Genomic DNA, 23,321 nt, shown 5'->3' on the forward strand with positions numbered 1-23,321 from the left:
TAACTCTTAATTTGCCTTAAAATGCTAAGTCCTTGCTGACTTCATTTATGGTTTTACATAGAACAAACTAGGTCATGTCTCTCATCACTGGGTTTAAAACTTGGGGCTTAAACTCCCCACATGCTTGCTCTGCTACGCTGTGCTGTGCCTCTAGCAAAACTTTGATAACCCACAGCAAAGGTGATCTTTCCATTTTGCCTCAGAGAGAGAAAAGCACACCTCCATTGTCACAGAAAGGCAGGGATTTATACTAGCATTTGGAATACCTGCAAAAGTAAAACTGGGTGAGACAGAAACCTCACTGATAGTTGTAGTGGTGCTGGAGATTCAAATCAGAAACTTTGTTGGGGAAAAGCTTTGTGGGATTTGTTGTCTAACCAGGAGGGCGAGTGCCTAATGAGAATTGTTGGATTATTAGCTATCCTGGAGGAAGTAGGGTATGAAGACTCTCCAAGGCTGGGCTTTCTCTCATTGCTGCAGAATGAAATAGCCTTTGAATTGCCACGCTTGTGTGGCTCATGCAGAACTTGTTTTTGCTTCTTTGCAGATGAGCACCGGCTACACAGTGGCAAGCTGTGTCTGATTATCCTGACGTGCATAGCAGAGGTAGGTTTCTTGTGGGACCCTTCAGCAGATGGTGTGTTACAGGGCCCTGTCTGTCTACACATCCCCTGCCTCCTGTTCACCAGGAGCTGAAAATCCACAGTGGTTCTAAGTAATGAGGCCCTCAGGCAATTAATGTTTTGCTAATAAAACTGATGCCATTCTGTTAAAATTTACTTGAAAATTGGATAATCTTGCTTGGTATAGCCAACTCACAGAGGCAGAGAGAGAAAACAGTGAACCTATGCCTGTTCTCACTTAGCTACTGAGCACCTTGTGGTGTTACAGGCTTTTAGATGAATAGTTTACTAACACCTTTCACCTCTTTGCTACTCATGGTGAGTATGGGTAGTACTGTATCCCATCTGCCCAAGAAGGATGTGAGTAAAAGAAAGCTGTGTGGTTGTAGGACTGTAGGAAATCTTGTAGTAGGGTGAGAAAGCAGTATCGCTGGGCTGTGTCAGCAGTGCTGGTGAAGGTGGTCCTGTCTTGTGGGAAGTGTGCACTAATGGCTTGACCTGAATGGTGTGGAGTTTGTGTGGCATTTACATTTTGCTTGCTTGCAAGTAAAGACCTTTCTTAGCAAAGAGTAAAAAGCAGCAATGTTCATAACCAGTGTAAGGATTCTGAAGTAATGTTTCTTCAGGGTGCAGTCTAAAAGCTAATTATGTGCATTTCTGTTATTTATAAACAAGTATTTGTGGCACTCAAGTTCTTCAGGTGGGTGAATACAAGATAAGAAATGCTGTTTCTACATAGCAAGGGCATGTTTTGGCTCTGGTACTAAAGGAACGGTGTATTTATTTTAACAACTTGGCTGTATGGCCTGGAGTAATCACTTTGATTTAGACCTGGTCTTGAAACAAGTTTTGCCTGAGGGGTGGGACAGCTTACCAACCTATTTGCTAGTGCTGCAGTGAATTCTGGCATGATGGGTCCATCAAAATGCCAGTTTGGACCTTCTTCCACACTGTCACAAAGATTTGTGTGCATTATATAGCACTTGTTAAAATCTTGACACTGCCATGTGTACAGTCTGCAGTTTGGATGAGCAAAGGAGGTAATGGAAAATAAATAGTGAGTAAAACAGCAAGTAGTACAGACTTTAATTAATGTGGAATTGGATTCAGGAGGGAGGTTAGCTGTGGGATCGAAGATGTGTGTGGACATTAAAAGGTTACACAGATGTTTTTAACCTTATAGCTACTTATTAGGAGTTTTGCACTAAAGCACGTGATTTGAGAGACAAGTGGAAGTTGGTGTCCAGTTGGTTTGCTATTCATCTCTCTTTTTTATTCCCCTTTTCAACAGGATCAATATGCTAATGCTTTTCTCCATGATGACAATATGAATTTTCGAGTAAATCTCCACAGGATGGTGAGTCTTTTCCTATGGATGCCTTGCATTGTCTTTGAGATGAGAACACAGGATTCAAGTCCCCATTTGCTGAAAACTGTGTCACAGACGTCTAACCTAGATTGCTAAGGCATGTGGAAACACTGTCAGAAATGCAGCAGTTAGAGAAGGATTTTAAAAAATCATTCCCAGAATGTCTCAGTCCTTCAAAAGACAGGTTGCCCTGTTGGTGAATTCAGCAGCCTGTGTAGCCGGGCAGGAGCTGTGTGTTATGAGGTCTCTGAAGAGATCAGTAACACAGAATGTTCTTCCTTAAGCTTCAGCAAGCTTTAGCCCTCTTGATATAATAATGTGCAATTGGAGTTACACTGGGTGCTCTGATTTGGCTTATGCTTTCTCCTGAATGGGGGGATTTGTCTTCAAAGAAGAAAATATATTTTCCATAGCTTTTTCCTATAGCTATCCATGGAGGAAGTTTCCTTACCTAGCTCACGAAGTGTTTATGTAGTTACAAGTAACTGAGCAGTTCTCCTGACTTAATGCATTCTGTTTTTAAGGTGCAGGTGATTGCTACCTCATCTGACACCAGAGCAGTGCTTGAAAGTGTCACTGATCCAGGACAGAAGCAGACATCTTACTTTATAGTAAACATACTGCAAGGGTGCTAGTCTTTCCCACTTGGCAGAAAACTCTCTGTTCAGTTAGCCTCTCTGGTTTATTACTGTTAAGGCTGAAGCTATTTAATACTGCACTTGCTGTTAAGAATGCAGATCAGGCATCTGGGTCAGGAGCAAATCAGTATGTTAAACAAGCAAAAGGAACTGCTGTGTGATTTTCTACCCTGTGATATAACAATGCCCTCCAGTTACGCAGCTAGAGTAACAAAAACCCAGTGGTCGGTGTGCTGAAAAGCAAGCAAAATTTTGCCTCAGCTGTGGCCTTCAGGATTAATATAGGTGAGATAGCAGTTGGAGAGAAAGACAAAGGGAAGTCTGTGATGGTACTATTTGCATGAAAAATACAGTAATACGCAGAATGTCACTTCAGGCTTCTTCTGACTTCTTTTCATCTTTGTGTGTTTGAAGCCAATGAGGCATAGGAAGAAAGCGGCAGACAAGAACCTGCCCTGTCGCCCGCTGGTGTGTGCAGTGCTCGGTGAGTATTGCTAGAGTGCCTGCGTGCTTTTGGCTCCCAAAGCACCTTTTGTTCTGCAGCAGAAAAATGAGATTTGTGGATTAAGGGGAGGGGTGGATGGACATAAAAAGAAAGCAGTTAAGTACTAAAGAGACTTCCAGCTATGGACAGTCCATCTCTATACCTGGCTGCCTCACAGAGAAATTAAATTCAAGATTGCTGCTCTGTAGCAAGAAATCCTGTATACATTTACAGCAAGTGTTGTGGAAGCCTGTTGGCCTCTTTCACTTGATTACATAACAATAGTCAGGGCAGCTGATTAATAAATTAGGAGTTTTAGGTGAGTGTAATGACAGTTGGTCACAAGTACTGTCTAGATGATATAATGAGAACAAACCTATGGAAAAGACAAATACATTTTGAGGAAGATTTGCTGGGCATTTAGCCTTTTCTGAGTGAAAAAAATAACAATAAGAATGTCAGTAGCAAGGATTGGTTTTGCCTGTGGATGTAGAGGCACAGCTGAAAGCTTTTCACACAGTGAATGATTAAATTGTGAGACTCATGGCTGCAGAGGCCAAAAATATAAATGGGTACAGAGATGGATGGAGACTGAATCTCTGGGCGGCTCTTAAGCCTGATGAAATGGAAGAAGTCTTGTGCTCCAGGATTTTCAAACAGGTGATTGTTGATGGCACAACAAAACTGATGGGGAATGAATCTTTCTAGACTTACCAGATATCGTGTACTTTTCCCCTGGACTGTTTTTTGCTAACTATAGAGTCCTGTTGCTGGGTGCTTAGGACCCTAGGAGGTTACACCTCACAGTTGTTACCAGTGGCACAACTTAAATGTTTTATGTTCAGGTGAACACATGGATGTGCCTTTGGTTAGGATTTATTGGCTGAACCGTAGTAACTTATCTCTTTCAGTTGTTTTAATTGTATTTTGGAGCTTTTTACCTGTTATCCTCACATTGGGTTCCCTTAAATGTTAGAGACGTTCTTGATTTATTTTTTATTTTCTATTTTTATTTTTCCTGAATGAGTCTTAAGCAGAAGTATAGTCTGTGTTAAGACCAGACTAGGCTTAGTTGCTTCAGAATTGATTTTATGGATAAATAATTGTGTTCTCTACAATATCTTCTCTGAAAGTAAACCTCTGGGTTGTATGATTTCTGGTGAGAATGATTTTCTAAAATGTGCTTCTCAATGGAATTTTCCATTAGTGACAGGGCTTGAAATACGAGAACAATTCTAAGCATCAGAATTCACAGTGTATTCCTTATTTGACTAATAGTGAGGGAAAGCATATGAGGAAAGCAGTGCCTCAAACAAAATTATATTACGTGCCCTTGGTTTCCAGTGTATTTTTTTTTTCCAGCAAAATTTGTTTCTTCTAAGCAGGACTATTGGCTGGTAGGGAGGTTGGTGGAGTAGGTTGATTTCTTCATCATTGTCTACTAGAATTTAGCTGTAGCTAGCTCAATACTTACTTCATCATTTTCTTTTGTTTCAGATTTGATGGTGGAGTTCATTGTAACACACATGATGAAAGAATTTCCTATGGATCTCTACGTGTAAGTATCTGTTGGTTGATTCCTAGTTTCATCTGAAGTTTTGAATTTGGATGGAATTCTAGTCATATAACAATCGTCTGGCTGAAATAACATTTTGGTGGCTGGTGGGGAGCAAGATGACTCTTCATGAACTCTTCTGGCAACTTTTTCTATTTCTAAAATAATCTTTGTGATGGGAAAATTGAAAGTGAAGTGAATTTCCACCTTTTAAACTGATTTCATCATTTACTTGATCAAATACAAAGAGCTATTCAATCTGAAAGAAGCTTCATAATATGCACTCATGGCAAGAATTCTTGGTCTAGAAACTGAAAAGACAGTTTTAAAGAAGTGGGGATGACTGATGTGAGGCCTGGAAGGTGATGTGGAGAGTGGGAAAGAAGTTTAAGCCTGAAATAGACTGCTAGGGTAATACTTGGCGATGGGGAAAAGGAGAGGAGAAGAGGACAGAGCTGCACACGAGCACTTTGTGTCCCCCTAGGCCCTTAGAATGCTTTGTTCTGCTTTGTCCTGGAGTGCAGAAATAGGATTTAGGCAGATCATTGGCTTTGTTCTGACTGTCTGTACAGTACTGAATTTCCCCCAGGCCTGAACAGCACTATATTCTGTAGAAGGGATACAGATACATAGGTTGTTTTCCCTTAACGTAAGTTTTCAGTGTGCTCTGATTTTGCCCAAATAACTCTGAAATTACAGTGCCTTTGTAAGGGTCATAGAGTTCAATTAAAACTTTGTGAGAAATGTATTTTTAATGACAATTACAGAATTAGTTGTCGTTGGGTAGTATGTTGGGATTGAGAAGAAGGTTGAAAAATGCTTGGGCTCAAAGGTAAGGTCACATCTAGAAACCCCATGAGAATAAAAATAATGAGCTGTAGCAACAATCAGTAGACATCCGTATCTATTCCTTTTGGCATGTTTGTGCAGCCCTTTCACTATGTTCCTGTCTGAAACCATCCCAGAGCAGACACAGATATTGCAGGCGAAGTGGATATTCTGAATGCACAAATAGTGTGATACTTCTCCGCGTTACATTTAATAGGTGGCAATATGAATCCGCTCAGTGGAAGGCATATTAATACCGGAAAGAGAAATCCAGCCCAAAGGTGTTATTTTGTCCATTAAGTGTGTTATGAATTCTTGGTGCAAAGCTGAATTAGCAAAGACACCCCACCAGGACGGATGTGACTTCCACAGTGTGGTTTGGGAGTCTGTAGGGCTGGTAGCTGGCTCTCTGACCCCTAAGGCAGAGGGACTGGAACTGTAATGCCCCCCAACCCTTTTTTTTCCGTGCCTTGCTTTCACCCAGAAAAATGTATGCTGCTGCGTGCTACAAGTGGGTTTCAGTGCTGAGATATCTCTGCAGAGTATTTTCCAATAACACTGTTGTAATTACAAAAAAAAAAAAATGTTTTATCCTTTACAAGATTCTTTCTGGTCAGTGCCTTAAGTAGTTTTTTGAAGAGGCCAATTCTCATCTTACAGCCAGGTAAATATGTAGGTGGAAAGGCACTGGGCATTGTCTGGTGCCAGTAACATCAGAAATGGTAGTTTTCTCCCCAGAGCAATTGCTGTTCCTGATCTGAAGACAGCTCTCTGCTATCGTGGCAGTTTTGATTCCTTTTTCTATTTGAATTTGAGAATCCAATTTGTAACACGGTGTTTAATGTGATGCTCAGCTATTACAAGTGGTTTTACCTTTATTCCTCTGAAGTTAGCCACTTCAGTCCTTAGCCCACTGTTGTGTTTTGGGGATTGTATAAGAGTCTAAAAAGAACATATACCATGTGCATATTATTTCTTAGGGATTTTGAAAGTCTTATTTTGAACTCTTCACCCCATCTTGAACAATTTCCATGCAATGTTTTTAATTTGATTTCTCTGTTTGTGTGATGTTTAATGCCTCTCAGGAGTGTCTTTCCAGAGAGGTATTGATATTAATATATTTCTGAGAAATAAGAGTTTAGGAAAAAAGGAATTGTTTCCTTTTGAAGTCTGTTTTCTCTCTGTTTTTCTAAATGCCAATAATTAAAAGCAGGTTGATCTATCAAATTCAAATTTGTATACATATTCTATCTTGTCCTTAAAAATTGCAAGTGCTAGGGAATTTACTCACCATATGATGTATTTAGTTTGGATGGTACTGAAATGTGTTTGTGTACCTAGGAGTTTGTATAACTGCTATAGAGGTGTTATAACCACTATAAAGTGCTATAGAGGCCTGCATGATTTGAAGACTTCAGAATTATACTAGCTGTATGTTGGGGGGATTTCAGAGCTCATAGGTGTATTGCTTGATCATTCTGAAGATCATACTTAAACTTGAAAGAATTTTATATATTATATATATTATATATATAAAATTAAACTGCATGCCTCATTCAGTCAAACTAAATACCTTGCGGATTTAGTTTCACTGTATAGGTTCTTTCAGCCTTGTCACCTGGGCCAGAGAAACCAAAAAGCTCCATTCTGACCAGGTTGTCCAAAATCTGGTAGCAGTATCTCATGCATCTGGAGCCTGAAAGTCAGGTAACTACATTTGTAGAGCTTACGAGGTCCTCAGATAAAGTCAGCAAAGAGTGGAAAGTATTAATTAAATATAAAGAGCAACCAATCATGTTGAGCTTAAACTGTTATACAGGCATCTTCCTCTGGTCTAGTCTGGTTCATCCGGTATGGTTGTTGCTTCCCTCTTGGAGCCCCAAACCATGAGCTCCATTCTCCTCTGTTAGGGTTTGTGTTTGTCTACTTCCCTGCTGATTTCTGAGATGCTGACAGCTTCAGTGTAAAATTACTGGGAAATGCAATGCAGTTGATTCTTTACCTTTTTTTTTTCCAGACGCTGTATTCAGATTGTGCACAAGCTGCTGTGCTACCAGAAGAAATGCAGAGTGAGGCTTCATTACACGTGGAGGGAGCTCTGGTCAGGTACTTTGCATCTACAGAGATGGTCAAATATAAAAAGCCCAAGGAGTGGTTAGCTGTTTATCCATGAGTGCTTGTTCTAGTGCTACAGGGTTAAACAGCAAGCATCAATTCTGTTAAATCATCTTTATTTTGCAGCTTACTTGCTACATGCAAATTACCTCTTTTAGAAAGCCAGGTCATTATCATAATGGTAGCTAATTTACTTTCTTGTCTGGCCATGATCACCATGGTATCCAAGTGTCTTTGTTTTTCATTACCTGAGTCCTCCTTCACCTGATTGGAGAAATGAAGTAATGTTTTATGCAGCAGTGTTTCTCTCAGTTATTTGAGAGTGAAACGGAGGTAGGTTCTTAGATAAAATGGAGGGTGGACCCTACTTTTCCTTTTAACTGTAAGAAGTGGATATACATAGAATAGTGTACATTAAATCTCCTGTTGAGGAGAACAACCTAGAAATGTCAGTGGGAAGGAAGAGAGGTGTATAGGTCTGACCTTTGCGTTGATGGCAGATAGTCTGGTTTATGCCACTGGTATCTTTTTTAAATGCTTGATTTTTTTTTTTTTTTTTTCATAATGTAGTGGATGTAGCATTTTAGGACTGTTTTATGATGCCATCATTGTGTGGGAGGTCTGGAGAGGAGGATAGCAGAATGGATGAGGGGACTAACAGGTTTCTTTTGTGGTTATGGTGTGTGCTTCTGTTTTAACCTTGCAAGTGTTGAAGTAGCTCAGCTAGGAAAGTACAGTTAATCCCCAAGCTGTTGTGTCTTAAACAAGAGGTTTATGAAAATTCAAGGGAATATGGCCCTAATTGTGTATTCCTTGAGATGTACTTGAGACCTAGGATCAGTGACTTGCTGGTGTAATGTAACTCCCATCAGAAATTTGAGAGGGAAGAAGGTGGTGATGAGTGGCTTCTGAAGCTGTTCTTAATTAACACTGAGTACTTCCCTTCAGTAGCTTTGCACAGCTGAGTGTAGGTACAGAAAAACGAACCAACAATCTGAGTCAGGTTCAGTTAATAAATTTTTGCCTTTTGTGACATGTGGCCCATTCAGGCTTTCTAAATTATTCCTATAGAAGGTGAAGTGGGTGCCCCTAATTAAGGGATTAGTGATTTCTTTTCTGTTGCTTTCTTCAGAACAGAACCCCTAGAGGCATGGCTGCAGTGTAGTACTAGTTCAGGAGAAGAGTGTTTACAATGCGAATCTCTGTGGTGAATAGAAATTGCATCTGACAGTTTGTTTGATGTCTTCTCAGCAGTTACCAGCAACCTGGATCCATTCCTATTTGGCCAGGGTGAGCTGGATCTTTCCTACACAATGGCATTATTCAAGTCTCAAATATAATGCTTTCTCCTTGAAGGTACTATTCCACAGTCCGGAGAGCACTCTGAGACATCTTTCAATCTTTAACTTCCCCTGTTTTAGGGGGGAAAAAAAAGTAATCCTTGCTACACGTTGATTCAGTATTCTGAGATGTTCTTGTTAGCTGTCTCTAGCTGGTGTTTGCACAGTGTTTAGGAAATGTAAAGTGCCGCACAAGTATTAGGTACTGCACATGCTTAGAAAGCAAAGCAGTATAGTAAAAAGCACTCAGATTGATCAAGTTTCTGTGAAGGACCAGGAATGGCTGCACACCTGATGTAGCTGAAGAGCTCCACCCCACTTAGTATAGATCTCTGCATGTGTAGGGAGATCCTCTCATGCAGAAGTAAATTACAGTAAGTGTTTTAAATCTTTCTATGGGATATTGAGGGGAACAGAGATTCTTCAGCAGCTGCTAGGTGATTCATACAGACTGGCAAGGCCTTGTGTTGACTGATATGTGCACCTGTAAAAGGGCATTTCCTAACTGCTCCAGGTGTGTATTTCTAAAGTGCTGTTTGTGGCAGACTAAGTGCTAATTGCCAGCTCTATCTTGAGATGTATTTCATAATTAACTCTTATCCCTATCAAGGCTGCTCATTGATTACCCAGAACGTTGCTGCCTTTGATATAAAAAAAAAAAAGGGTATTTTTCTAGTCTTGATCAGCCTGACAGACAATGCCAAACCAGAGTACAGGGCCTCCTGCATTCATTTCCATCTCTTTGGGCTTTTGCTTTGGGCTGAAGGATTAGTTGTCACTGCTGGATGAGTGCCTAAAAGGGAACATCTACTCACCTTAAGGTCTGAGATCTCCTCAGTTGCTCCACCAGGCAAGCTTTACAGAAGGTCTTCAAGCCCACACTTGTCTTCTTAAATGACAAGGTACGTGATGACTGGAGCAAAGCTGCAGTTGTGCAGTGTGGATAACAGCAGTGGAAGCCCCCAAACAGAGCGGAGTGGAGCAAAGCAGGTGGAGGGAATTGGTGTAAGGAAGCCTTGAAAGGAGGGGAGAGAAGTGTACCTAGAACATAACAGGCGGAGAGTAGTTTCAGGAAGAAAACTGAGTAGGAGAAAAAGACAAAGGGAATGCTGTGGGGTGAGGAGGTAGTCTGTATGGAATGTGGAGGATCCAAGATAGAGGTTGTAGGTGGAAGCAGTAGCAACGAAGGGAGCATTCTGCTCACCTACAGTTTCTAAAGTTAGCTGTTCTCTAAGATAAGCCGTTCATGTGTCATCTGATGGATAGATTGATGCTCTCCATTTGTGGGTTCCTTGTCTTTGGAAGACCAGCAGGACTTCAAGAAAATTTCTGCCTTTCCTTTTCTGATTTTCAGTTACAAAGAGGGCAGAGAGAAGCAGTGGAGGTACATGCTTGGCATCTCTCAGGACACACATCTGTCTGTTTTTGTAGTTTTCAATACTTTAATTTTTTGGATGTGCTGCTGTATGCCAGATTTTTTGCATCTTACTTCTTACTGGATCTTACGTGGATCTTACTTCTGCTTGTCGTCTTTTTTCAATATCTCAGTTTGAAGAAGGAAAACATTGTTTCTAAGTCTTCAGTTGTGATCTAGCCTTAGCTTCCACATTAGACTGTGTTTTTTTTTTTTTTTTTTTTTTAATTATTATTATTATTTTTTTTTCCTGTTAAGCAAAGGGGCCAGGACCAGGGCATTCAATACAATATACATTTCTAGCTGGGCTGACCAGGTGACCAAGAATGTTAAGCTGCCAGAGAATGATCCACGGGACTGCAACTGGTGAGTGGAGGTGCAGAACAGACAGGACAGAAAGGAAGATGTGTAGATGGCAAAAGTAGTGCATGTAAACTGGCTCTGACTAGAGAGTGTGAAAATAAGTATCTGATTGCTGGTGGAGCTGGACTTCAGAATATCCTAAAAACAGTACTAGTGCAAAAGCAATAGCATCTTGATCAGTCTATGGAAATAATTACCACGTGCAGTTGCTGATAGATGGACCAGACATTCAGATCCAGAGACTCTTTCTGATCTTGGTTCCTAATAAAGAAAACAGCAGCTTATCTTCAGTTCAGTTGTCTGTCGTTAGTGTATGTCTCTTTCCTTTGAGCTCTGAAGAAAACCTTCATTTTTTTCTTCTATGACATTGTGCTGTTATTGATGACTAGCGTGGAAATTTTGGCCAACGTTGGAAATTTTAAGTAGATATGATTGTGTTCCCCTATTTCCGTTCTGGACAATTTGCAGATCTCCTGGGCTGTTATGCCGGGTAGCTGAGACTTTTTAAATGCTGATTTACTGAATGTCAAGTGTAAGTTAACGTAGAGCTAAAGAGGAAACTTTACTTAGTCGCAAACAGTTCCCTGCTTTGAGAAATAACACGTTATACCTGATGTTTTTCTTAGGTTCCCTTCCTTGCCATGTGAGAAAGGTTGATTTTGCTGGTCATAGAGTTGGGGTTGAGTTTTAATTGTCGAACTCTTTTCTAGCTAGTATGTACAGCACTTGGGTGCTGAAAGGTGCTATATATGTTGTTGTTGTCAAGCATGTATAAGCTATGCCAAAAGAATTTTAGTGAGTCATTTAAGCTTTTTATTTAAAAATACCTCATTTCTTCAACTCCTCCCACCTCAAAATTAGTAATGCTTGAGCAATTCACTCCGAGCTTAGGGGGTTCAGGTAACTTCTTTGCAGTTGCTATGGTTTGCTTTAAGCAAAAGTCATGTTTAAAGAAACAGAAAAGCAGTTCTAATGTAGCCTTATAATAGGAAGAGTAGATAATTTAAAAATATATAGTAGTGAATAATGGAGAGAGAACTATTTATCAGGGCAATTGAATATGAAGTTGGATTGCAAATGAGATTTGCTGTTAGAAAGCACTGCAGACAGGTTCCCAAATTATTGTAACATACAGGGTACAGCTTCTTGTCTCTTAGCTTGGTTATTTTTGACAGATGCTGAATGTACTCTTTAAATGGAGGTGCTTCAAATGTGTGGCATCATCAAGCAGTTAATTTTTATCCACTTTTATTTTAGGATTGTCAAAGCAGACTTTTGCAGTGCTATTGGGCAAAATATAACTTTATTCTTTGTGTGGACTCCTTGGATCTTTTTATCAGTTTCTGCATTTATAATGTGGGAATAATATGCTGAACTTTTTTTGGGGGGATACTCAAGAGGTGAAAGGTTCCTCTGGAACACATTAAAGTAAAGAATATTTTGGAGGTTGAAAGTAACCCTTTCAGTACGTATAACACACTTGTCTTTTTGTAGTGTATGTTTAAGTTGGTGTTGTTTAGTCACTTGTATCTTGCTTTGGTAGTTCTGTTGACATATTGATTACTAATAGTGCTTATTACCTATGGCATTTCTGGTTCTCCAGCAATTGATAGTCTGCTTCAACGCTCTGATCTGTGTTGCTGAACAGATTGGAAATCAGGTACTGTTGCATCTCCCCATCATCTCTAATTCTGCCATCACTGTAACATTCTGCAGCAGCTACCTGACAAGGGAAGCTTGTCTCGAAGCTTTTGTGGAGACAGGATTCATATACTGTTTAGTGCACTGGTAAATTGTCTGATCACTAGGTGCTATGAGAGTTTGACAGAGTATAGAGCTGCTTGGTCAGTTAGAAAATTACTTAAGATTGTTTGTTTGAATAAAAGACCTAAAATTTGACCTTCTTCCAAACATGCAAAATGTCTTATCTGGCTTTGAAAATACTACCAAGGCTGAAGATCCAAGGACAGTGTCTTCTGCATGTGGGTGACATCTTAGTGGAGTTCAGAGGAAGCAGTTATTTAACCGATGCCCTTCTCCAGCTGATGATAGAGATGATGCTACTCTGGTAATTTCTGTGCAATTAGGAATGCCGTAGATATAGGAACAAAGAAATGTTTTCAAGCTGAGAAGGATGACACAAGCGTAAAAGAATGTCTCTTCAGCACAACATCTTCAAAGGTTATAATAAAGGTCATGCATAGGGGTAGGGTGGAAGGAACAGGAGGTCGTGTGTTGATCATAAAATCCTTTCATAAAGTGAGATCTACGGTGAAAACAAAGGCCTGTTTGTTAACTGGTTCTACTTGAAGCATTCTGTTTTGGGAAGAGAAAGAAATCGTTATGTGAGGCTTGACCTTTCAAACACCTTCCAGCAAAAATGCTTTCTGACTTCACTCCGCTGCTTGTAAATTCTAAAGAGGACTGCAGAACAAATGCTGGAGTTTTAGCTCCTTTGTGTCTCTACTTAGTTCAAGCTTTACCTGGTGCTTACCCTCTAATTTCACCATGCCTTATGGCTGTGGGAGGTTGGTCCAACCTTTTGAAGCTACAAACCAGCATCTACATCTCCTAGGCACCTATACTGTGCTGGAGAGCTTGGAGAAGGTTGGAGAAACTGGGTAGGATGGCACTGGGGAGGGAAGTTGGAGTAGGAGGAGGAATGAAGACACTCTTACATGTATGTGGCTTCTTCAGAGGGCTGGAGAGGCTGAGAAGTGTTACTGGATAGGAACTTTGGGTTAGAACTCATGTGCTCTGAATTGGGAGCTTTTCAGTGTTTTTAACTTTCAGGGATGGGACTAAATATCTTTCTCCTATTCTCTTATTTGAATGTCTTCCTGGGACCTTTGGCATGGCAAACAGAGAATGAAAGCTAGTGTCTAGCTAAGGTGTGTAGCCTGCTTTATTTGTCAGTGCTTCTTAATTTATTGTAGACTTGAAAGAAGAAAGGATGTTTTCTTATCAGGATGATGTCTTGCCTGTTTCAGCCGTGCTTGTGACTTCTTTCTTTGCCAAGAAAGACATGAGCAGGATTTCATAGGTCTTCTATTAACATCCTGACGGCAGATGTTAGTCGTGGGACTGCAAAAATGACGTTTGCTGAGCACTGGCCCCTGGCATGTGTGGCAGCAGTTTTATGCTCTGTGTGCTTGGTTTGGATGCAGGCTGCTGACATTCCTGACTGATGGGTAGCAGCTCCCTGGGGCAAATTGGGCAGTTTCTGCAGAGTGCAGGTGATGGAGCACCTGAACGGATGAATTTGTTGGTTTATAAAAAGGAACTTGTAGATTTATATAAGTTGTGTTATTTCCCTCTCTGCTATTAATTGATTTTACTGGTATTTAGTATTATTTACTTAACTAGTCCTGTTAGAATTTAGGAAAGGATGGAAACTGAAAGATGAAAGAATCTTATAAAAGAAATGTTGTCTGTAGCTATGATGTATATTGAGGGTTGATATCAATTGATTTTTTTTTTTTTTAATTTACTTCTGTTAGCTCCATGATATCCCAGAGAAAATCCCTGTCCCATCTTACAAAGCGAACTATAAGCAGATGATGTGTGATGTTCAGAAGAAAGACTACAAATGCTCTTCTCACCTGGTTGGCCAATTTCACATTAACCTTTCCACATCACCTTTTTCAACCAAAACTAGAATTCTTCTGTGGTAACAGCATTTCACATTTGGTTAAGTACAGGTGTAAGAAATGCAAATAAATAAAAATAAGTGGCTTTCTTATAAAATAATATTCTAAATTCCCTATGTGCAGCGTTTTTTAGGAAGTATCTCCTTTCACTTATGTATTTGTTAGTGTACTTTTACTTAATTGTAGCGACTATCACTTTCTATTAATATATTTTAACACTCTCAGTAAGGAGTTTGACTCCAGTTACTGATGGAAGATAATAATCAAAATCTGATGTTATTTTTTATGGTTCACCTGGTGAGATCAGGATGGAAATTTTTCATCAACAGAGCCTTGCTCTGCTCAGATGTGCACAAAGGAAGTTCAGGCATTTCAGTGGCCATCTGGCAACCTTTTAGTCATACTGCTTGGCAGGTCTCATCTGGATACGTTGCTCTGTGCTGCAATGTATTTATTTAAATAAAGCCAGCTAACACCAAAGAATTGGGTTGTGCATCTCTAAGAGTTTGTAGATCATGGTGACCTAGTAGAGTGTGATAATATCTTGGGGGAAACAGTCTTGCTGATGATAGAAAGGTTACAGCAAAGCTGTTTACAGCCATTTCTTCTGTGCGGAGGGGTTGCAGTGCTCTGAATGCGGTGACTTATCCCCATGCCCTTTTTGTTTTCAAGAAGCAACGCTCCTAGGTCCATTTGTTGTCTTCCCATGTCCCTGCTCAGTGTTTCTGCTCTTTCTCATGCTCATCCTTTCTAAATTGGCTCTGATTTTAGACCCTGTGCAAAAATGTGCAATCTTAACTCCCAAGACTACTATTTAATTAAGTGTGAACCTGCACTATCGGCTGGAGTAGAATTAAGCTCAATCCTTCCCTTTCCTCTAAAGAGGAACATGTAGCTTGTAGGTGTTTGCTTTTTAATTATTTCACAGTTTTTATTTAACTTTTTACGAAAAAGACGCATCGCTCATCTGAGTTTCAGCTGAAGTTAGAAGATGCGATTTCTCTGCTGCTGCGTGCTGGAATGCTATCAAGCAGCATTGCTCTGGCAGCAGCAATCAGCATTTCCATTAAGCTTGCAATTTGCACACCGTTGGCTGTAGTTAGGTGGGAACAGTGAGTGCCAGGAACGGGGGCTATGCAAGGTAAGTAAAGGGTTGGAAACGAAGTGGCTTACTCGGCTGATCCCAGGAGCCATGGGTTATGCCAGCACGCGCCCTCGCCCTTGCCGTGCTGTTCTTCCTGATGAAGAATAAGGCTGCTTTCGTGCTTATACCCTGAAATTCATGGAGAAAAGAGGGAACAGCTGTAGATCTCCAAGATGCTGGCAGCGGGGGGCCTGCCAATAATAAGCTGATGTCTGCTGCAGAGCTTTGGTGGCCGGGAGCAGGAATGCGGCAAGCAGGGAGGCAGCGGTGGCAGCAGCCCTCCAGCCAGGTGACCATTCCCCCTGCAAGCAGGTTTCTTCCTCCTTATCAGAGCAAAGGAGAGGAGCTGAAGCATGTTAAATAGCGATGCTGACAAAGCTTGTATTGCTTCCCCTGCCCTCCCGAGAGGGGACTGCGGTGACGGTGCAGCAGCTCTGGTTTCCAGCACTTTGGCTGATTGACGGGAAGCAGCAAGCGCCGTGTCCCTGAGTAATTGGTTAGCGTGTCCAGAGACGCTGGCATAGCTCGTGCCTCGGGGGGTTCTGGTGCATTAGTTTGTAATAGCAATGGAGCTATTTCTTGGACACGTTTCGTGTTCCTACTGCTCTATCTGGAAACTACCTCTGGTTCTTTGCTGTCAAAACCTATCTGTAGACATTCGTCTCCTGCTGGGTTTGTTTTGATCACCGTTCAGCCGAGTGGTTGCCCATGCTGAACACAGCCAGATCTGCTCCTTCCTAACGCTCAGGTCATCACTGGGTAACGCATTTGAGCCTTTTGCTTCCCTACCTCTGAATTTCTCATCAGGTATGGCACCTATTACAGGTGATTACTCTATTCCAGGGTCTCTTTTCCTTCCTGCAACAGCACAGTGAAACCAGTGAGGATATGTGGTTATTCCAGCTTGGCTCTTATGATCTCCAGCCTGGAATAGGAGACTGGACTGGGCTGTGGTTATGGTATTGTCAAGTCATGCGAGTCTGTTATTTATCCACCCTGTGCAGTAGTTTCCCTAACATGTGAAGAGAGTCATGCTGAATTTTAGAGTCTGGAAGAGCGTTTGAGAAAGCATCGGTTGGCACGTTATTCTTCAACAGGTAATTGACAGAATGCTGTGTTTAGGTGGGCCTTTGCTCTGACCTGGTACAGCCGGTGGTATTCTTGTTAGCTCCCTGATGTAGAGCTGTTCAGATGCCAGGGGACAGATCTGTGTTCAGAAACAGCGACCAGCTTCTGGGGGATCGCTGCTTCCCAGAGCCTGAGCCCTCTTTTCCAGTACAAGGAAGAGAAGCAGAGGTATGGCTGGCGGTTACAGGGTCATATTGCTGCCTTCAGCAGCCCAGCTCAGGTAATTCCTATTTTGCTGAAGACTGAAGCCAGCTGTTTCCACTTTGAGTGCTGCAGCAGACAGAGCAGTGCTGTTTCCTATCTAAAGCTGGAGCAGTTGAAGCACACAAAGACTTGAAGTGCTGCTTCCAGAGGAATTGAATTCAGTTTCTTCTTAGTTCCAGCCTAGCGCACTGATTCTTGCCAGGTCTGGTATGCCATGTGCTACTGTGAGTGGGATGGACCTTGCCTCGAGAATATGTTTAAGTGAATAGGCTGCCTGTAAGGAGTCCAGGAGGGTTACTGTGCTGCTGAGGTGCTTGCCGGCTCAGGATTTCTGCGTGGCAGGGAGGCATTGCCTCGTCATTATCAACTGCCCTGTAGTGCCGTGTGGGTGGAGATCATCTGAAGGGGGATGCCAGATGAAATGCTGAAAGCAGGGCACTGAGCATATTGATGATACAATGATAACCTCCAGGGGGAATTGGGAAATCACTGTTCTTCCCAGTGTGTTCTGAGAGTCTGAGGGTAGAAAACCAGAGGATATTAGTAGAGCACAGGATCCCTGTTAATTGATCTTACACTGTAGCTTCTGGGGAGCCCTCACATCTTTTTTTCCCCTCCTTTGTTCCTTTGTTGAAGGCCATTATATGCACCATTAGAAAATTTTTTGACCTGCGAGCACAGCAGATGCGGCGACAGAGGCTTCCATACTGTGCTCAACTCATCCAAGATCTCATTGATGTGTGTCTCAGGGCTGTTCTCTTCTGCTCTGTTGTGCAATAGCACATCAGAGCCTTCTGATGCTTGTGGCAGAGTCTGTGCTACATTCTGACTTGCCCAAGGGACGGTGTTACTTCTCTTCCTTTCCCTTTTTTCTACTTAACCTACCCCCATGCTCCTGTTCCGTTACGCGTGAGCCAAAGGCTGAACACAGACACTGAATAGAACAAAAACTGTCTGAATCCCAGATGTGCCAAGGCTGAATTTACTTCTGTTTGAAACAAGGCTTACGGGGAAAGGAGGTAAGTCTACAATGGGAGGAGGAATATAGGGGAGGAGGAGGGAAAGAGGGAGTGCAGCTATCCAGACCTGGAATTGCCTTTTTTGTGGTAGAAGAGAGGAAGAGAAGCTGGCTGCCCACAGCCTCCTTACAGCAGATTAGCTTGCAAATGGCTGAGCTGGAGTACTCTTGCTCCTCAGCACACAGACTGGCCACAAGAGCAGATAAGGAAAAAATGTCAATATTCAAAAGCAGCTGCATGGTGGAGGAGCTAAGAACCTCTTTCAGTGCAGCCATTTCAGTTTAAAAAGCTGGGAAGGTATCTGTAAAAGCTGATGATCTCATTTCTTTCCTCCTTTGGCTATAATAATCCTTGGGAGCGAAAATTGCCTAAAACCTGGTTTGGATGAGTTGCACCACTGTCACATACAGCCAGTCATATGGCTTCATGCCCAATTTAAGTGTCCACTTAGTGTGCTTATCTACTTGGTTTTGAGGCTGCAAATATAGGTGTTCAGGGCTCTGTTCTCTGCTTGTCAAGTTGTGAAGTGTAGTCAGTATGCTCAGTTAAGGGCACAAAATGAGGAGCTCACATACAAATGCTGATTGCTGCTAGTTTACTTCAGTTACAGACTCCTTTGTTGCTAAAGAAGTTCCGGTGATACTTATTGCAATGTGAAATTATGGATTTTGAGGCTTACTGTAGTGGGTGTATTGTATCCTGGTAAGGGATGCCAAAAACAGGTATCTTTAGAAAAAAAAAAAATAATACTCTAGAGTGTATTGCAAAAAAACAAGTGCTGTTTTTCAGTTCATATTGAATCAGTTCTCTTGCCCAAACCATCCATCACTGTTAAATCCTGGAACAGAAATTTGGATAACATGGCTGTGGCGAAGCAAGGACTGTAGTTCTGTCTGCACTGCTGAGAAATTGAAACCGCTGCTCCACTGGGAGCAAACATGGATAATTTCATGGCTAGTGTAAGAGGGCAGCCTGCAGATTGGATATGAGAGGAAAACAGTTTATTGCAGTAGGGAAGAAGTGACACATCTGCTTTGGCTCCAGGTTGCTCAGGAACAGCGGTAACAGTGCCCTGTCGAAGCTCGGGGATGGATGGATGTTCAGCCAGCTGGACCTTTGCTCTCAGGATTTATTTGGTGTGTGTAATTGTCACTGAAGGGCACTCGGCATCTGAAGCTGGGTCTCAGAGCTGTTAATCCTGAAAACTTCAGGGCATAGCTGCCCTCATTTTCAATGCAGGTCTGCCTTACAAGCAGAGGCTACAAAGGTAGTCATGGATTTAGACTCATATCCACAGTGTTGCTGTGCCTTTCTTTGAGCAAACTGAACAGAGGCTGGTGCAGAATGTGCTGGCAGAGAAGGAGGTTGGTCGTTCTCTGAGCATTGGTGCAGGTAAGAGCACTACAGCTTGTGGGGTTCCCAAACTGCTGGGTATTTATCTGTGCAGTGCACACAGTTACTGTGATCCTGGAGGACCAGCTCTGAGCCCAGCACTGAGTTCCTTTTTCATGTGAGGCGTCCCTCTCTGTCCTACTTCTTAGGAAGTAACAACACAGGTAAGTTGTGAGTTGATGCCGTGCAATTCAAGTATGAAGGTGGATGTCAAGCAGCAGTAATATCTTGTCTTTCAAACTGAAACAGGAAAAATTAAACACGAGCAAACTTATTACAGCAGATGTTGGGGTAGAGCACAGCAGCAGGTCTTTATATTGATGATAACATTTAAATAAAAAAAAAAAGAGCAATGCAAGTGCTTCAGGGAGGTGTCTGAGATACACTGCAATGGGCAATTGTGGGGTGCTTGCCCCTGTCAGTCAGTGAGTATTTGTGCTCTAGATAGTGATGGTTAGGCTCTGTCTTTTAAAAATGTCTTCTCACCACTAGCAGCTTTCGTGTTCACGGTGTCTGGATGTTCAGCGCCTTCTCTTCACGCTGTGCGACCACCTGCTGCCAAAGGCTTTTCGACAGGGTTCTGCTGGAAGTGCGAGAGGCAATGGTACAAAAACACGAGGCTTCGTGCCATTTATTGTGGAAAAAACAGAGCTCTGCTGCTCTGCCTTCAGAAACCTCAATTGCAAGTAGCTGAACAGCAGCGCAGGGGCAGGAGAAGTGGTTATATGGAGTCTTGTGGCTTGGAAAAGAGGTAACATCATGCTTATAAGCATTAACTAGAGGAATGGCTAACAAGCTGCTGTGACAGAGATGCAGGGCAGCTGTCTTCAGTCCAAAGCACTGGCTGCGGGAGACTGTACTTTTTGCTGTTGGAGGCTTGGTTACCTTGGAAACCTGTTTTTAGCTGGATTTCTGCTCCAGTGGAGAGCCAATCTGTACCTGCTACTTCTTTGTTTTGAAATGGCTGTTTTGCGGAAAAAATACCTGACAGGAGTGTTTCCAGAGCTGGAATCCAGGCTCTGATTTCACTCTGATTTTGGTCCCAGGTGTTTGAGTGTCTGATGATGAGATGCTGATGGTATTAGGAGTTTTGTGGCGGGACTGAAAAGTTATCAGTATTACTGCTCCACAAAGTTGTCGTCTGTCATGGAAGGGAGGGAGGCTGCTGCTGCTACTTAATTCCTGGAACAGACCTGCAAGAAAAGTCACTTGCCCATCTGGAGTTTGCAGAGAACTTTGTTCAATCTGATTTGCAATTGAACATCAAGCCACCCACTGATAGATTGGAATAAACTGAAGTAACTTCTGTCTGTGATGAGTAAATATCCTCCCAAGGACTGTAGACTTCTCTTTTTAGGGCCATATGTAAACTTTTGATCCTCCTTGTGAATCTCTAGTGTTGGAAGGCAGTGGTTGCAGCTCTGTATTCATAATCTCTGAAAGTTTAATTCCAGAATTTACGAGTCTCTTCGCATTTGCTTTTTTACTGTAGGCTTTCTGTTTTTATCTTTTTGGAGTACCCTATAGTCCTGAAGAAAGGGCGAGGGGGGGATTTGAGTTTTGCCCTTACGTCATTCTTGTTCCCTGTACTTTATCTACTCCTGTTTCATAGCCTGTACCTTTGGGCTGAGTTGACTGATCCACTTTCTGTTTGTAATGGGGTTCTTCCAAACTAAAGGTGCTTTTCTTGCAGGCTTACTGATGTGTTAGTTGAGTAGATAATGATAGTGTTTGAAGGTGGCAGTAATTACTTCAGTTCATATTGCGTAGAAATCTGAGGTCATATTTAAACTTTATAAATTCATGGACAGTTTGTTTTGCCTGTTCAAATGGCATATCTCAAATCTTCCATTTGGTACCGGGTGGTAACTGCTTAAGTGTCTCACTGACCAAGTTTCTCTTCTAGCATCTAGAACTTGTGGAATGTGGTTTCTAACAGTCTAGAGCCTCACAAGTCATGGTAAATTTTTAGAATCCAAGTATTCCTGGTTGCTTGGCTGGAAATAGCTCCAGATTAGTACACCAGAGATAGCTGTCCCTAGGCTTCTCTTGGGACTGTTGAGCTATTGTGTCTTTTTCTTTCATTTTTTTCTTTTCCCTATGTTCTTTCCTGACTGCACCAAACCATGAGCAGCAGTAAGTTTTGTGGAAGTGCTGCCACAAACCGGGGCGAAAAGGAACAGGTTAACAAATTCTAGTTTCACCTGTAAGAAATCAGTAGATGCAGCTACCAATTAGCAGGTAATCAAGAACCTTTTTAAAAGTCTTTTTAGTGTTCCAGCTTGACTTTGTAGACCATCTTTTTCAGTTTTTTAAAACCTTGAAACCTGTTGACTTCAGAGCAGAGAGTACGATAAGAATCTGTTCTAGACAGGTGTCAGCTTTAGTCCTGAGCAGGTATCCTGCAGAAGAAAATAGCTTTCTTCTTTTAAAAAATAAAAAAATAAATCCAGAATTTGAAGCAACAAGGTAAAGAAATTTCCATTTCATTCAAGTGTATAGAATGCAATTGCTTATTGTAAAGTCTATGTGATTAAAGCTTTTTTAGCCAACCTTTTTGTTAATTCCCACTATCACTAACAGATATTGGGTGGTTACAGCAGAAGCCTTTGTTTTCTTTCTCAAGACAAGCGTGAACCAGATCTGTAGTCTTTACTGCACAGCCCTAGATAACTGACACAATAAAGTAGTACATCCTTGCTTGTACCATTGCAGCAGCAGTGACATAGAGCTACAGAAAAGCTATGCTGAGTTTTTTGTTTTTTCATCTTTTTATTTTTTTTAAACTGCACATATCAACAGGAGTGACAGTTTGGGGCTGACTGCATACATCATGTTGGTGATGTATGAAGCAGAAAGGAGAGAGTTGGATTCTCCAGCTCCAAGGCTCATTTGATGGTCTGGCAGGTAGAAAAAAACAAAACAAAACAAAAAACACACACAAAAAAAACCTGAACCATCTAAGCTAACAAGTGACTTAACCTTGAGCCTGTGTGAACTTGATTTGGAAGTCAGTGAAGGAGAATAAATGTGGGAATTGATATATTTCTGAGAAGTATGCAGCTATCATTTAAGTTAGTTGATATTGGATAATGAAAATGCATATATATTTAAGTGACTTGTTGAGAATGGCTTTGCTTTTAGTTTTATTCAAAAAAAAAAATGCGTTTTCTCCTAGCGTTGATCAACTTGTTGAAGTTTCTCATGTCTAATGAGACAGTGCTGCTGGCCAAACACAACATCTTCACCCTTGCTCTTATGGTGAGTACAGACAAATCAAATCCTCTTCTTTTAAACAAGTTAATTAAACTTGAATGAATTTTAGGAAAGAATTCATAATTTCTGCCTGAGTAAGGAGGTATCAGGACAAGGCAACTAAGCTGAGGAACATCACTGTGGCTGGTTTTGCCAGATATTTGGAAAATGGGGAGCTTGGAGTCACCATATGGTCTCCTCATTGAAATAAACAAGCTTGTGTGAGGAAAGACTTAGCTTAATTTTCTGGATTTGGTAATATTTTTTCTTGTTGTATGGTCCTTTGTATACAAAATACTAGAAAGCCGTTTTTCTGGACCTAGATATGATGTTTAATCTGCTTGTCTGTCTCTTCTGTACTGTAATGAAGACAACAGAACAATGAGCTAATGCAATACTGGGTAATGGAAACGAGCTGTTTCTTTGAAGGTTTTGAACGTAGCTTGTATTCTCTTGCAGTCTAGCTTCGTGTAAATATTCATGTTGTAACTTCTTTTCACCTCTTTGTATAGGTTGTGAACCTATTCAACATGTTTATCACTTATGGAGACACCTTTCTCCCCACGCCCAGCAGCTATGATGAGCTGTACTATGAAATCATTCGGATGCACCAGAATTTTGACAACCTTTATTCTATGGGTGAGTACCTCCTGACTGGTCAGGAATGAATTCTAACCATGAGTAGACGTGAGGATGGTGGTGGGTGTTTGTCAGGTGTTCTTTGTCCACCTGCTGCTGATGCCTGTCTCCTTGATTGGACATGTTTTGTGTTGATATATTTGGTAAATTAAGAATTGAGA

At 41.5% G+C, this 23,321-nt stretch overlaps 1 protein-coding gene across 6 annotated transcripts in view; it reads left to right on the forward strand.

Moving 5' to 3' along the window:
• ARMH3 (armadillo like helical domain containing 3) overlaps positions 1 to 23,321 on the forward strand; it is a 119,461-nt gene that overhangs the window by 28,889 nt on the left and 67,251 nt on the right. For all 6 annotated transcript variants that reach the window (XM_084526629.1, XM_084526630.1, XM_084526628.1 and 3 more), the window contains 7 exons: positions 548 to 606; positions 1,915 to 1,980; positions 3,045 to 3,114; positions 4,612 to 4,672; positions 7,515 to 7,603; positions 22,445 to 22,527; positions 23,034 to 23,160. In XM_084526629.1, the coding sequence (XP_084382755.1) occupies positions 548 to 606; positions 1,915 to 1,980; positions 3,045 to 3,114; positions 4,612 to 4,672; positions 7,515 to 7,603; positions 22,445 to 22,527; positions 23,034 to 23,160 (555 nt within the window). The remainder of the gene's footprint in view (positions 1 to 547; positions 607 to 1,914; positions 1,981 to 3,044; positions 3,115 to 4,611; positions 4,673 to 7,514; positions 7,604 to 22,444; positions 22,528 to 23,033; positions 23,161 to 23,321) is intronic.

Source organism: Aythya ferina, assembly GCF_964211825.1.
Source record: "Aythya ferina genome assembly, chromosome: 7".
Lineage (NCBI taxonomy): Eukaryota > Metazoa > Chordata > Aves > Anseriformes > Anatidae > Aythya > Aythya ferina.